At 38.0% G+C, this 16,686-nt stretch overlaps 1 protein-coding gene across 5 annotated transcripts in view; it reads left to right on the top strand.

Annotated features, from left to right (window-relative positions):
* POC5 (POC5 centriolar protein) overlaps positions 1 to 15,915 on the top strand; it is a 66,676-nt gene extending 50,761 nt beyond the window's left edge. For 4 of the 5 annotated variants that reach the window (XM_030566402.1, XM_030566407.1, XM_030566404.1 and 1 more), the window contains 7 exons: positions 4,493 to 4,597; positions 5,897 to 6,076; positions 7,453 to 7,615; positions 11,029 to 11,147; positions 12,117 to 12,230; positions 13,249 to 13,425; positions 15,459 to 15,915. In XM_030566402.1, the coding sequence (XP_030422262.1) occupies positions 4,493 to 4,597; positions 5,897 to 6,076; positions 7,453 to 7,615; positions 11,029 to 11,147; positions 12,117 to 12,230; positions 13,249 to 13,425; positions 15,459 to 15,608 (1,008 nt within the window). In that variant the 3' untranslated portion in view covers positions 15,609 to 15,915. The remainder of the gene's footprint in view (positions 1 to 4,492; positions 4,598 to 5,896; positions 6,077 to 7,452; positions 7,616 to 11,028; positions 11,148 to 12,116; positions 12,231 to 13,248; positions 13,426 to 15,458) is intronic. The other variant, XM_030566405.1, reaches the window with a different exon arrangement.
* The last annotated feature ends 771 nt before the right edge of the window (positions 15,916 to 16,686 follow it).

Here is a 16,686-nt window from a genome sequence, read left to right as displayed (position 1 = left end):
CTGGAGCTCTTTTTGGATTTGGGACTGCATTGCTGATCAGAGCTCCACGCTGGGCAAACAGGAAATGAAAATCAAAATTTTGCGGGGCTCTTCCTGTTTACCTGGCCACTGCATCCGAGCTGAGATTGCTGTCCAGAGCGGTCACAGTGGTGCACTGTGGGATACTGCCCGGAGGCCAATACCGTCGATTTGCAGCCACACTAACCCTAATCCGATATGGTAATACTGATTTTAGCGCTACTTCTCTCGTCGGGTATATAAAGGGCCTCGTAATGTACAGCGTTAAATCGGTTTAACGCTGCTAAAATCGGTTTAAACATGTAGTGTAGACCAGGCCTAAGTATACAAGAGTAGGAATCGTGGGAACCTTGCAATCATAAACCACTTTAATCCCCTCTTCTACATAATAGCATTTAAAACCTTCACTTGAGAACACTTCAGCTGAATTTTGAATTTTAACAGTTTATTTTGAAAATACTGTTCAAGCTATATTCACAAACACCCATTGAAAGACATTACGTAGAAAGAGTCGAAGTACACTCCCCCTATTCACTGGACATACACAGAGTCCAGTTACACAGACCATGTACATTCAATTGCTGCAACTGCATACAAATTCCATATTTGCCAATGAAATTTCACTTGCTTGCAGTCAGGCTCACAATTTTTCCAATGTGTTCCGTTTTGATATATTTAGTTCCAGATGGAGTAATTCAGTGCAAAAATTATACTTGTATAGCACTAATATGAATGTATAATTGTTGGTGATGCATTTACAATATTAACACCTCTATCCCCACAAGACAAACTCTTCCTCACCAAATCACGTCTATCACTATCCTTTATGGAGCTAATTGTGTAATGACAATGGCATATTTTGATGTAGCTGTAGATGAGTGTTGTTCTGCTTCTTCACTTCAGCGCATGATTTGGTGGAATGAATTCTAAAATATTGGTGCATAGGCCTTTTTAAAAATTGACCTAAATTGTTCACTCCTTTAACCTTTCCCCTAACAAGATTGACAAAGTCTTAGGCTTCACGTAGTAAACCACTTTCATAAATAAAAATTGTTCATAATTTAGGTTTTTGCTCTAGTCTTAGAAATCTTACAAAGATCTATCACTGACTTTCTATCTTAATAGCAAGAAGTATTTAATGTTTTTCATTTACATCAGCTGCCTTAAACTTGTACGGTTTTAAGTAGTTGGTTGTGGCTATATGTGCCACTGTAAACACAGTAACAGACAAAAATATTACGAACATGCAAATCAAATATATTCAAAAATGGTTTTGTTTTCTAATTGACCTGTAAACACTTCATGAAAATTGCCTTGTAATGTTACATCAGTTCAGCATTTACACTCAAACAGCAAAAAGTTTATTAATAGCCATGACACCCAGGCAGAACAAAGCAGCTTAACCAAAGTAGATTTCACAAAATACAACATTATGAATTGCTAATGTTTAAAAACTAAAGAAGGATCAGCCTTACTTAAGATACTTCAAATAGGCTTTTACTATTGCTGCCTTTAGTATTTTTGAGCTAAACTTAACTTTCCTCAAACAGCATAATTTTCTTAAATGTTACTTCTGCAAACTACAACCACTAAAGCATGAGTTAAATTCTGCATGGAGGTATAGGAATACGGCACTAGTCGCTAGGTAGCTGCTTTGATTACAAAGCAATTCTGGTTCATTACTTCTATGATAAATGTACATTAATGGAATGAATCAGAAATGTAGGACTGGAAGGAACCTTGAGAGATCTTCAAGTCCATACCAAGGCAGGACCAAGTATACCAGACCATCCCTGACAGGGCTTGTATATTCTTAAAACCCTTCAATGATGAGAATTCCTCAGCCTCCTTTGGAAACCTGTCCCAGTACTTGACTAGCCTTACAGATAGAAAGATTTTCCATATCTTTCTTAGTATGCCTCCCAAAATTGGACACAATACTCCAGGTGAGGCCTTACCATTGTCAAGTGGAGCGGAACAACCACCTCCCATGTCTTGCATTTGATGCTCCTGTTAATAAACTTCAGAATATTTGCTTTTTTTGCACCCGCGTCATATTTTTGGCTTATATTTAATTTATGATTCACTAACACCTCAAATCTTTTTCTGCATAACCAGTTATCCTCATTTTGTAGTTGTGCATTTTATTTTTCCTTCCTCAGTGTAGTACTTTGTCGTTACTGAATTTAATCTTGTTGGTTTCCAACAAGTTTCCAACTTATCAAGGTCATTTTGAATTCTAATTCTCTCCTCCAAAGTGGTACTTTAAGTAGCAAATTTTTAATAGCACAGTGTTTCCCAAGTGGTGGGTCCTGCTGTATTATTTAGATGAAATAAGTGGGCCAAAGGTGTTAACATAACAGTTACTGTCCAGCATTAAATAGTGTTAAACAAGGTCTGGGTTTTGGTATATAGAGACCTCTACCTGCTTAGTACCTTTTAATCTTTATTACAGATACAGAAAAGAAGGAAAAACAATTAAAGCTTTTGAAATGTGAAGTATTAAGTGAGGCTTTCAATTAACAGTTGTTGTTCCCGTTCCCTTTAGCTGGAGCGAGTTTTAGAAGGAAAGCCCCTTTGTTTGACTGTCTCTTAAAAGTTATCAAAGATGGTAATAATGATCCTTTTGGGGGAAAGAGAAGACGTTAGTTGAGATGGGCTGGAGCTGTTGCTGTTTGAAGTCTGATCCCATTTCATCTCAGGTGGTTGAGATTAAGCTTGAGCTGGTAGAGATGGCGATGTCATTTGGATCTCTCTCTCGGCTTGTTCTGGTTAGGACATCCCTCAAGACTAGGATGACGAAGACCCATGGTCTGAGGAGATGATGCGGGGTAGGAGCCATGATGGTGAAGCTTGCTTAAGTAGCCTCTATCTATCTGTTCTTCCATTTTTCCTCCAACTCTTTTTTTCCTTTAAGGATCCAAAAATAAAGTGAGGGATGGAATAGCCCATTCCCTCATTATTTTGTCCACCACTTAGCCCTAATATTTGACACCCCAATTTTGGTTCATTACTTTTCAATTCCACATGTTTTGTTTTTAACCAAGCATGATTTCAGCATAGTCCATGAATCATATCAACTTGGCCTTCCTATTTGGACTAACTTGAGGGATTTTTTTGTCTGGTTCCGTTGCACCTGTTTATAATATTTGTGATAGAAAGTAGGTCAGGGTGCTTTCAATAAACATTTGTTGTTGTAGGTATTGTAACATCTTATGAACTTTCATATCTTAAGCTCACAGTTAGGGTAAATTTATCAGCCCAATTATTAAACAGTTCCAAGATGGGTCATGCAGTCTGGTGCGGAGGCCTGCGGCCATGGAAAGCAATCCCACCTTGCACTCACACCCCACAGTGGAAGCTTCTGTCCTGTGGGACTTGCCCTGGCTCCCTACTCTGAGCGTTACGACCTGGTGCATGTAGTTGCAGCACTAATGAGGTTTGGCCCTGAATTTGGACCCTGGGTGGATTGCAAAACAAAACAAGATCAAATGCTGTTGGTGTATCACCTAAGTAAAAATTTGGGAACCACTGAGTTACTATATATATTTACACTTTCAGTATATCTCTTCTGATACAAATTTCCATAATTCTGCTGTGAGGTAGGCAAGTATATTATCTGTATGTCAAACTTTCAATAATACAAATCATTGTTTCTGATCTGCTGAGTTGTGGTGTTTTTGTGAGTAATTAAAAGTTTGTGTATTCTTCTAAGTCTTTGCTTCCTCTTAATTAAGTGATCCCACAGTGTAGCATTCATGACATAAGTTTGCAGATGTAGTAGAAAATAACCAGTTTAATTCTGATAAGTACACAGTGTAAAACCTTCCTTGAGTGTAGCAATGTCATTGAATGATGAAGTCGAGTTAATTTTAGTCCTGATTTGAACTTTAAATTATTGTTCTTCTTTTAAGGAAAAGACACAGTAGAAAGCTTGTTAGAAGTATTTTTTTAAAATGATAAAAACTCATCCAGGTACAGGGCTGCCCAAAGGATTCAGGGGGCCTGGGGCAAAGCGGGGGAGCTGCAGAGCTTGTACTCACCCGTTGGTGGTCTGGGTCTTCGGTGGCGGTGGACCCTTCAATCGCTCCATGTCTTTGCTGGCACTGAAGGGCCCCACACCGAAATGCCACCGAAGACTGGCATGGAGTGGAGTGCCATTCAATGGAGTGACTGAAGGGCCCCCACAGCCAAAGACCTGGATCACCACCGGGCAAGGGCTCACAGGGCATTTTGGTGGCGGGAGTCACTCCGTGTCTTTGCCAGCACTGAAGGGCCCCCCGCCATCTAAAAGCCGCTGAAGACCCGGACCGCCGCCTGGTCAGGGCTCGTGGGGCCCCTGTGGGGCCCGGGGCAAATTGCCCCACTTTCCGCCTCCTCTGGGCGTCCCTGTCCAGGTAGTAAACTTCCATTCATTCCCCAAAGAGCATAAAAATATCTATCTAAACATTCTGTTTAATAAATATTTTGGTAGGTAATCACTAACTTGTCCCATGCGATAGACAAACAAAAGGAGAGGATAGAGCTAATGAAAAAATTTACACGGTGGCGGATTCAGCACGTGGAGGCCAGACAAGAGGTATGTGTGGAAAACAGAAGATGTGATAGTAGATAAGCCTCTGAACTGAAAAGGGTTAGTTACTGTAGCTCTTGTTACAATCCGAAGAAATTACAATTTTTCTATTTTGATGTATGTGACAAAATATTGAATAAGTTAAAGAGCATCAGTTCAAAAGAGAATATTACACTGTACTTAGAGAAATAATTATGGTAGGGCAAGTGAATCAAAATTATGCCCTTTTTTATCACTAATTAGAAGGATATGCTGATAGCTGATCAATGTCAATTACCACCTATATCAGTTAGGATGATATCTTCCCACTGTCTGTCTGCAGCAGCATGAATAAAAGTGTTCAGTCTAAAATCCTGTCACAGAAGCCATTGCTTTTGTGTGAAATGTGAAAAATACATCACTTATCACCATTTGATTTTGGTGCTGGTTTTGCAGTTAAGGTCTGTGTTGTTGTCCTCTCCTCCCCTATATTTTGTGTCTCCACACTTCTTCCTCAGCCCTAAAACATCTGTCAGCTGCACTCTCAGATCTTGGAAGGTCTGATAGCTAACTAAACCTACTAGCCAATTACTGATGTGAAAGATGGAGGGCCCCACTGTCCAGGGTCAGTTCCCAAACCCCTCTCACTCCAAGCTATCAGTAAGGATTTACTGGGTTCCATTTTTCATTAAGGTTTTGAATGGTGTCTGAGAAGTCTGAAGCTCCTCATCACACAAAACCCCTCTGGCTGCTGGAAGGGAGGAGCATTTTCTCTCTCCTTCCTTCCCACCTAAAGTTTACTGGTAGCTGTGAGGCTGATGTGGACATCTTTTGGCTACTCAGCCCTTCTTCAGCTTGTTCCTTTTCTTTTAATCTCACAGATGGACTGGATAAGTGGATCTGCTGTTACCATTTTAGAAAATATTTTGAGTGTTGAGTACTTGAAAATATAATTTGATTTTATTTAAAAAGGTACAAATCTTTTAAGCATTCAATGTGTGTGTGTGTGTGTGTGTGTGTGTGTGTGTGTGTGTGTGTGTGTGTGTGTGTGTGTGAAATAAATAAATAAACACTCAGTTTTAAAATCATCTGGTACATGTGACTCCCTAGCTACCATTGTGCCTGCAGATGCTGTGTGGTTCCTACGCTAACTCCATACAAGTACCTTGCACTTCTAAAGTGGCAGCAGTATGTGTGGTGGTGTGTCAGCTAAAATATATTTAAACAAAGTATAAACTACAGTATTTCATATAATCTCTTATGCTATAATCCATGTAATGTTACAAAACAATTGACTATATTCTCTTTAATATTTTACTATTTAAGGCATATGGAAATAGACTGGCGGACAGACAGTTCCAGATAGCTTTGATGAAGAGGGTTTGGGCAGCTTGGCGCTCTCTTACTGAAGCAAGATGGAAAGAGAAAGTAGCAAAAGCCTGTCAGTTAAGGGCTGAGGAAGTCTGTGTTCAGCTGTCCAAGGATTATGAAGCTAAAATTGCAGAGGTAAGGGTTTTCTGTCTTTTTTTTTTTTTTTTTTTTTAAGTGCCTCTTAAACAAACTAAACAAACTTTTTTAAATAAATGCATTGCTTTTCTTCAGAGTGCCAGGAAACCTTTCCCAATTGCAGGACTGGGAATCGGGAGATCTAGGTTATGTAGGTAGCTCTGCTATAGATTCCAACTTTCTAGGCCTAAGTCACCTGTCACTTAAGCTAGTTGTATACCAATATAAGTAAAGTTATTCAACACTTATGCCAGAGAAGAAAATTGGAACCTATGTTTGAAATTAGATGAGTCATTTAACTTATCTGTTGGCTCCTTTTGTCTGCCCACAAAAAGGGGATGACACATTCCTACTTAACAGTGGTATTTGTAAGTCTTAATTCATTAATGTTTGTAAAGTCTTTTGGATCCTCTCATGGAAGGTCCTATAGAAATGCAAGATTATGATTGTGAATGAGCACATCTATCATATTTGTATGAACAGAAATCTTTGTATAATAACCGTTTTTCTGTTAAAAGTTGATAAAAATATTTTCCCTACAACTCTCAACATCATCCTAATGAAGATGTGTGAAAATTTAAGCTAAAGTAGCCATTACCCATCAGATCACTGTGATGTTACTTTTCAAGATTGTTACAATTTAAAGGAATTAAAAAGCACAGTGAAAGAGGACTTGTGCTCCTAAGACACTTGGATGCTTTTGAAAATCCTGCCCGAAAACACAGTTAATTTTGAAAATGTAACTTAAGGAAAAATATCAGAATCCCTTGCTTTGTGCATGTATAACTTAATCTGTCCCTCACCACCACAGACCTCGTGCTTTGCAAATGGTTGTAAAAATGATAGATGTATTTGTGGATGCAGTCAAGGAAGTTCATGGAAGTATGGCCTTTCATGCTAATAAGAATAACAGCTGGAGTTACATTACAGGAGCAAAGATAAAATACTAAGATACGGTTAGGCTCATCTCTAGGTGGGGTCAGGAAGAAGTGTTTGTTTTGCTGTGTTTCCCCCTGCCACACCACAATATTGTATAGCACAGTTAAATGCATTACAAGGATTTGACCTGGAAGTTCCTGGTTTTAATCATGGTTGGGACAGAATACTTGACTGCACAGACTGTTAGTCTGTTTGGGTATGGTAGTGCCTGTGGTTTCCATCCTTGCCATGTACACACTCTCTAGTCTGAGGTATCCAAAGAATGGTGTTTGAAAGATCTATATTTAATCTTATTTCTAAAACAACGAAGACATGGAGGGATAATACTACACTGAGAAATTAGTAAAGTGGCTTTTTAAAGCTGAACAAATAATATGGTGGTTTTGTGTATTCACAGGTGTATAAAAATAATTTTGTTTTTTATCTCTTTATTGTAGTTAAATGTTGCTCTGGAAGAGGCAAAAGCTGATATCCTGAGACTGCATAGTGAAAGGGAACAGTATGAAGGCACCATGAAAAAAGCCTTTATGCGTGGTGTGTGTGCACTGAATCTAGAAGCAATGACCATGTTTCAGGGCAAAGAAAGTAGGACAGACCATGGTTAGTATTAAAAGTAAAGTAAAAATATATCACTGCATGACCTTGCTCACAGCGCCATCGGATTAGTTTACTCTTTATTTTTAATTTGAGTATTTAAATAGGAGTATGACAACATCAAATTTACATGGGATTAGCTTTGTTACATGCTTAAAAAATGCACTGAATATGTAAATAAGCTGTCTACTGGAGAGGTGTAAGTAACAAGTACCCTGTGGCTGCCTGATTCTTCAGCAAAATATTGCAGGCTTTGAAAAGACAGCAAGTCTGTAATGATCATGTGGGGGATATATGCTCTCTAGCCAGCTCTTTTTCCCCTTCCTTCTAATCTTACTCATTTGTGCTTCAGAGTGTAAAGTCTTAGACATGTAGTGTCACTTACAGAAGCTAATAATTATTAATTTTTATTTTTGAGCATCCAAAAATGTGCTAGGTACCTTCGTAGAAATTAGCAAAGACCTAGTCCATGCACCAAACAATTTATACAGTAGTCTAAATGGAGATGTGATGCAACAAATTAGGAAAAGAAGAAAAAAGCAAAGAGCAGGATGGTAGAATATGATTTCTGCCTCATATACCACCTGATTTTAGGTGTATGTAGTGCATAGTAATAACCACTATACTAGGTTTTCAGAATCTCAGGGAACTAATTTAAGATTACCGTGTAGCGGGTGGTCAACATGAATGCTCTGTATTGGTACAAAAATAGTCTATACTCTTGTTAGATTATTTTTCTTTCTTTTTAAAGCACAGTTTAAGTAACTGATTACTCTGAATGAGTACTAATTGGAACCACAGACTTTTAACTATTTTTTAAATCTTCTTAGCTGGGTTATATTTTAACAAATTTTTTTGCAGTTGTGGAACTTGAGAATAAAAGTTTAAGGGCCATGCTAGGTACTTCAACTTGTAGCTTTGTTCCAGAACAGTAGAAAGGGACTATCTCTCTTGAACACTTACTTGACTATAACACTTCTCTTCTCCTTCTATTCAGCAAGCAATTTTTTTCCCTATTGGAGCATCGCCTTTCCACCACTGACTGTCTTCATTACCTTCACAGCTGTAAACAGAATTCTTGTAATAGGGTTTAACTTGGGATCCCAACTTGGATTGCTGCTTCTGCGGCAACAGAACCAAGAAAATGTTGGGGCTATTCATACGCAAACTGTGTGTATTAATTAGTTAGCAACAGGGTAGTGGATTTACTTAAAAGAAAAAAAAAAGTAAAAAACCTAAATATGTGAAGCTAGAGGACATTCCCTGCTAAAATAAGGGCTTGCCTACATGGTACAGCAATGTGCACTATTGGGGGGGGAGGGGGAATTAATTTTCAAAGTGCACTAATATGTTGTGCACTAATTGGTTTGTGTAGACCTTGCTGGTGCACACTAAAAGTTCCTTAGTGGGCTTTAATGTAGTACTAAAAAAATGTTACTACATTAAAATGTATTAATGAACTTTTAGTGCACACCAGCAGGGTCTTAGTGTTTTGTTTTAATATAGCAGCATTTTTAAAATTTTTTTTTTGTACTAAGTTAAAGCACACTGGGGAACCTTTGGTGTGCACCAGCAGAATCTACAGGGACCAGTCAGTGACAGTTGTGTAGATAAGCCCTAGGTTTAGAATTTGGAGCCTTAAACTACTTCACATTCTTTTAAATATCTGAGATAATAGTAGGGCATCTCTAATCCACAATTCCCCAAAAGGAAAGAAAAAAATTACTTGCACTCACTTTCCAGCATTAATGCTTCATGCTCTTACACATGAATGTACTCTTTCCTTACTATTCTCATGATTAAAACCAAAGTAATTGTCACAAATGATGAAACTAAACTTCTGAGATGCATTAACATTTGTTTGTTTACGTTTTGTTTTACAAAATTTTGTAGTTCAGTGGGTCTTCCAGTCATTAGTGAGAGGGTATTTACAAATTTACATACCTGTGAGATAGAAAGAGAGAGAATTTCTCTAAAGCTATAGCAAGAGGCCAGGCAGGAAACGGCTGGAAAAGGTTCTAGGCAGAAGTTCTGTAGTGAAGCAGTGAGTGGCAGAATAGCATTAGGGATGACCATACTCTTTTAGGAGGGCAGACAAGATGATAACAGAGTCCCTTCTGGCTTTATAATCTATGAATTTGAAAGGTTCAAAGACAGTAAGCCAAAAATCAATGATCAGTTATTTATGCACAACTCCAGTTTGAAGACAAGTATCGGCGTGGAAATGACTTTTAAAATGTTTAATTCAAACTCCTCTCCTTCCCCTTGCCATGGACGTATGGCACTCAGGTCTGATGGAGATAAGTCTGAGAATCATCCAAGTTTTATACTTTCTCTCTATATATTTGAAGAAAAAGAAACCAAAGCATCTGAACTCATGCATGTCATTACAAAAAACACTTATAGATTATTTTTGTAACTAGTATAGACTCATCCTATGGTCATACACTGGCCCTTTCATATCGTAAACTAAAAGCAAAGAGTAATCCTTGTATATTTTCATTCCTTCTTCTGACATCAATAGTGATTATTATATTAATGGAAATGTCAATAAGCAGGACTTGTTTTTCCTAGAAAAATATATATTTAAACTAATGCATCATAAAAGCAAGTATTATGAAATGAATACTGAAATAGTAATGTTAGGTTGTTCTAAAACTTGGAGTGATGGAAATTTATCTGCCACATGAGGGCACTGTAGTCTATGGAATGATCAAAATCTCTATCCTAGCACTACCAATAGTGAGATTTCAGCTTTGTGAATCTGCTTTGAGAGAGGGCAAGGAAATCAATAAATAAACAACATATTCCTGCTTCTTGTATTAAAGAAACTGTGTGTTCTGAAAGAAAAGAACAAACCCTGTTTGGAAAAGGTACTGGACTCAGTTCTCCCTGACCTCTGCTTTGTGCAGTCTTGGGAGCTGGTTATGGCTCCCTGATTCTGTAGCAGGCCAATTCTCATGTGAGTTAGTTACTTACCCTACTGATGCAGTGTCCCTAAGTGATCTTACACCAGTGCAGCAGGGCTCCAACATGCCACCTCCTTTCGTTGCCATGCTCTCTACACCAAGGTTGGGGTGGGATACTTAATATTGGAGCCCCTCTGCCTAGGGAATTCTCCATTGGCAAGTTATGTCCAGAATCCTACCTATTTGCGTCACCTGACCAGCACCAGGAGGTTGGGATGTAACAGAGGATCTGGCCTACGGTATTTGCAAGCTTCTGAGAGAAGGATTCAAATACAGGAGAGCTAAATAAAACCCTGTGTAATAAGTGATCCTTTTAATAAGATTATACACAAATCCCAAAGGAACAGAAAGGTTTTACTGTGAGTCATCTTCTCTCCTTAAGGCTTTCTAGTGTTCATTGGGTTTACCAGGTTCTGTGCTGATTGCTTTAATCTGTTTTTCTAATAATAGATCCAGTAAATAGGAGAGAAGATCCTGGAATTAATGCCACTGGAAGGCTCCCTTCTTCCCAATTTGATCCTCCCTCACCACCACCTCCAACAGCAGCCACTGTTCCACAAGAGGAAATTGTAAGTATTATAGCAGGAATAGAATTAAAAAATGTGGTATTAGAAAAAGTTCATTCATTAAGCTATTTAGGCATCAGCGGTTTTTTTTTATTGAACAAACTGAATAACTCATGCATTGAGAGAACTTTCAGTAATGTTTTTGCACTTGGATAATTTACAAATAGCTTCTTTTTAAAATGTCAGAACTTGGTTACTTTGGAGACATAAATACTTACATATAACAGCATGTACTATAGTATAAAACACTATATGCACATGGTTGTTGGGTTATGGTTGCTATGTTTTGTTTTTTCCAGAAAGTTCTAATTTTGTAAATAGAAAATTTGCAAGCTAATTACTTAGGACAAAGAAGGTCTAAATCTTAAGCAGAATCTGCTTTCCAAGGTACCTTTGTGGAAAATAGTTGCTGAGACTTGTTTGGAAAAAAAATATCTGGACTTGATTTAGTTTGAGAAAATAGAATTTTACATTAACTTAAAGGCCAATTTTCAGAAATGTATTATTTACAAGGGACAGTGCCAACTTAGGTTTTGAAAGTGGCTAGACTCCAAGTTAAAAATAGTTTCAGGTAGTACATCTGCCCTTAGATCCCACTGAGAATTTGTGATGTTTATAGTTAAATTTTTCCATTTTATTAAAGATCCACCCAAGCAGGGGAAACAGTGAAATTGACTATACAAAAATAGCCAGACTGAAAAAATGTCAACATTTTTTCCTTCTGATCTTTGTTACAGAATCTTGGATATTACTCAGAGCTCTATAGGTACCCAACTTTCTGATAACGTGATGGTTTTTAAGTTGACTGTGACTCTATTTAGCTTTGAGTATAGAATCTGTAAAAAATAAAATTCAGCAGCCAGTTGAAGTGTCAGACTAATTAAATAATAAAACTGCATTTTCAGTAAAGAATTAAGTATGATCCAAACTACAGTTCTCATTCCTCTATAAAACCCTTTGATTTATTTACAGTTTTCATGCCATCTGGGCCGTGCAAGTACTTCTCAGACCAGATTAGAATCAAATTCTCCAGTAATAGTCGCTAGTGCAGCTGTAGGATCTGGCATTACATCAGCTCAAAAACTGGTAACAAACTAGAATTAATTGATTTAATATTTGAAGTCACTGTAGGTATTAAAATCTGTCTGGGATCCTTACTCCAAATTCTCTCAGTAAGAAACATACAAAAGTATGAAGTAGAGGCGTTTGTTCAAGAGTTTAAGTAAAGGCCTGGAGAGAAACCTGAAAATGCCATCAGTTCATTTTAAATGGATTATTTGTTGTATATTAAATGAAGTTAAAAATGAGGATGGCTTTTAGGGGAAAAAAATGGGGATGATGAGAGAGGAGAAATTTTGCAAAATTATATACAGCACATAATGAGCAATTAACATTTCAACAGCTGAAAGGTTGGGTTGGGTTTTTTAAACAAATCTGCTTCACTTTTAGCTTACTAGTTGAAATCTGTTCCCCGTTCCCTCCTCTGCTCTTGCATCTGACCTACTCTTTTTTGTTTCTCTTCCTCCTCCATCTTTTTTGTTGCTAAGCTCATACTTTATCTGGCAGTTTACTGTCAGTACTTCTCTGGGGAAGGATGGAAGATTGAAAAATTGCAGTGCCTCAGTTTCATTATGTGTAACCTTTTTGGTGTGTGGCATATTATTGATTCAAGGACCCTGCTGGGCTGATGTGGGTGCCTACAGCTGTCACTAGCTTGCAGCCGGAAAGCAAAGCTACAATTGTTCCACACTGCTAGATTTGTCAAAATAGCTGACAAAGAGGGCCCTTTCATGATTGAGGTTTGCTATGCTTCAGCACAATATTCATTAACCACATCACAGTACTTACTATTATCATGGTAAATGTAGTATTGCCTTTATGTAGAATGGGAAATACCATGATAATGTAACAACCAGTAATAAATACCCAATTTTTAATTGTGACCACTGTCTGGAATCTGTTCTATACCATTATGGACTCTAGTTTACCTACAGTACCCATAAATTCTATTCATATATGTAGCTAATACACCAAAGCAGTTGCCTGGTTGCATGGTACATATTGTGTGTAGGCATCTCTACTAATGTGTCTTATTTATTTGTAGCCTGTGGCAAGAGTAGTGACATCTGCTCAGCAGAAGGCAGGAAGAACAATCACTGCTCGAATTACAGGTCGATCTGATTTGGGACAAAAGAACAGAATTTGTAGTAGTTTAGCTGTAATGGGAGTCTCACCACCCATGAGTTCAGTCATTGTAGAAAAGCATCATCCAGTCACTCAGGTAAGTCCAACTGATATTAGGGTAATAACTGCCTTGTTACACCATGTCTGCTAGTAGTTTAAAAGCTCATCAGGGAGGGGGTCTCAGCTTTCTGTTTTAACAGTTACGTGTGAGCGCTATACAAGTAAATAAGCAGTAGTTGTTTTCTATTGGATGTGTGTTCTAGCCACAAAGATCTGTCAAAATGATGACGGCTGGAAATGAATAATCCCACTTAAACTGTACCCCCATTTGCCCCTTCCCATTGTAGTAATAGTTCTGATAGATTTTGAAGCTTTTGTTGGTTCACTGTACATCTACTGCTGTTGTCGCCCTCTGCACAACTGAGGTTAAATAGCTTTTTGGAAGCAATGGTTCCTCAGTCATTGCGGAGCTGAACTTGTGTATGAACTTGATTTAATGAGTGAGAAATGTGGCTGAGCCAAAAGCAGTAGTGACAGGATGGACTGACAAGCTTAAAGCAGGTATCACTTTTTTTAATGTCATGCCCCTAACCAAACAACTGTGTGGATGGCAACAAAGCCTCCCCTCTTTTTGCTGTACTTGATTCTTACTACCCCTTTCCCCACCAGGCGCACATCCCTTTCCTGTGCAGTATATTGTGTGATGGTGAATTGAATGAACATAGTAATAGGATATGGAATAGCCAATATACAGCAAGGAAAGAGGGTTTTGAGCAGTGGCTTTATTAGCATAAAAAGATCATTCTAAGTCATTTGTACAGTGTAATAGGCTGAGCACCATCAGAGCAAGAGACTTTGATCACTTGGATGTATATGAAGGAGAAATCTGGCTGAGGATGTTTAGCTTTAACCTGTGAAGTCCTAAGTGGTTTGGGTCTGGTTACATGAAAGATCACCTGCCTCCTGGGGTGATGTACTTGAGCTTCCTCGATATCAGCAGCTGGGGTTGCCAACAAAACACTTCCTCAACTCTGCATTGGTTTTCCAGCTCCTTTGGCCCACCAGAGCCTGGATTTAACCTTCTGGCATGTGGCAAGACCTCTTTTTTCCATGGGCTTTTGGGAAAGATACAAGTTCGTAAGCACTGGTGGTCTATGCCCTGGAGCTTCAGAAGTGTGCTGTTAGCTTTATTTTTCTGAAGGTGAGGACTGGATGCAGAGTGTATGACTAGACAGACACTTGAACTATTGGCCTAATTTTTGAAGATATGTTAAATATGAGCTGGCTGGAGCTTGGAAAAGGAATTTAAAAAGCGGCAGGGGAAGAGAGCAAATTTGGAAGGCATGTGCACCCTTGGGTCAGTCTCAAACTAGAAAAGGCAACAACTAGCCCCCTTGAAACTCTCTGAACCAAGGGATGTTTCAGGCCTCTGTCCGTATACCTTGCCACCTGTCATGTGCATTTGGCAATAAATACATAACGCAGCATCAGCTGTAGTGAAGTGCTTTTCTGATTGAATTAATCTTTGGCACTGGAAAGATTCTGGCTGGAGAGTCGTTAGTGTGATTAAAAAGAGAATGACCATAGTTACTGCAACAGAGAGGCCATCTGCCTGGTAGCAAAACAGCCTGAAGCCTTGTAAAGAAACTCCTGTGATGGAAATGTAATTGTCTTCTTATCTAAGGGTAACTGACATCTCAATATTTCCATAGGAGAAAGCCATCTTGATTTATTCAGAAACTATCCTAACTTTGAAGGAATGTTACTGTAACTAAATGGGACCACAACAGAATAACTTAACCAAGGGTCTTGAATTAAACAGCCTGATCTTTTTCTAAGCTAATTACAGAAACTTAGCACTGTTGTCAGCACTGTTTATTAAAAGCTCCCATCTACACAAATAAGAACTTTTTTTTTATTTTGAAAAGAGTTAAAGCATAGATGGTGATGAATGGCCAAGAGCTAAGAGAAAGTTAGGTTAGTGACCCATATTACTCTCTATCCATAACTGGTTGTTTCTTCTCGGTTTTAGATTCAAGTTCACTGCATTCCAAGTAACTTAATAGGGAATTCAGTTTCTAGGAGTATTTTTTTTAAATGTTCATAAATGTATCTTGTTTTATTTTTCAGCAAACTATATCCCAAGCCACTGCTGCTAAATACCCTCGAACTGTGCACCATGCTTCTAGTGCCACCAGTGTGAGGCCTACTGGACACAGTGGACGAACACCTCATAGCCAATCACATACTAACATTCAGTCAATAAAAGTTGTGGACTAAGGAATATTTTGAAATGCTTGAATTTTTCCTTCCAGGTGAAGAGTTTTACCAAGTTGCAGAATAAAGCTCTTCCCAACGTTTCCAGACTGATGTAGCAAGGCTCAAGGATACATCATGTTTTTACCTTTTAAAAATCAAATTGTAGACCTACTCAAATGTTGTGAGGGGGGGAAAATAGCAATTTGACTTTACAATGTAGTTCTCTGTAAGTGCAAGCTATGGCTATTTGAGAGAACCTATTTTATTACATGTATACTTTATTTAAGGAAGCTGTTGAATACGGTTTTTAATAAAGGATCAAAATAGATGTTTGTCCAGAGTCTTTTATATAAAATGTTAATTACAAGTAGATAAGCTTTTTGTTTTTTTTTAAACTGAATTGGATTCAGTCATATAATGAAAGACTTACGATTCTTTGTAGTACAGCAAAATATGAAATTAGGTGGACGGAATAATGCTAGGGAAAGAGTATGAAGGTAACTTTAGCAAACACAGATCCAAGATCTTACAAGGAAAAAAAGTATTCAACATAGCAGCCTCCTAGCTGTTTCCATAATCAGTATTAGGGTTCTTTCCATTTTTAAGACCAAACCAACTGATTGTTTAAGCTCATGTTACAACACAGTCACTATTCATCTAATGTATTAGTGAAAGGGAACCTCGTCCTACTCTCTTGCACACGTGCAATGCCCAAGACTGCTGTTAATTCAGAATTTGTTTTATTGCCACCTTTACCAAAGCTACAGTCAGGCTTGTTGGAGTTTTTTTTTCCCAGCTGAGTGCAACTAGAAAAGAATAAGTTTCAATTTTGTCATTAGAATTTAATATATGAAAAAATTACCAGATGAACAGATACTTTAAATGAACAAGTCAAGCATCTTCTGTAGAACCAAATGTAAGTTGGTTGTTAAAATAGCCAAATGGCACTCACGACAAATGTGTTCAGTGCTCTCATTATAGAGAGAAGCTACCATCAAGTATTACAGTAAAATATTCATTTCCAAGTAACAAAGCTTGGTTTTTTAGAAAAAGGAACAGTACAGTTGCATCCACTAGCTGTTTTCGATTTACAGCAAGA

This window comes from Gopherus evgoodei, chromosome 6 (genome assembly GCF_007399415.2).
Source record: "Gopherus evgoodei ecotype Sinaloan lineage chromosome 6, rGopEvg1_v1.p, whole genome shotgun sequence".
NCBI classification, from domain to species: domain Eukaryota; kingdom Metazoa; phylum Chordata; order Testudines; family Testudinidae; genus Gopherus; species Gopherus evgoodei.
This window is presented reverse-complemented; position numbering and strand designations above follow the sequence as displayed.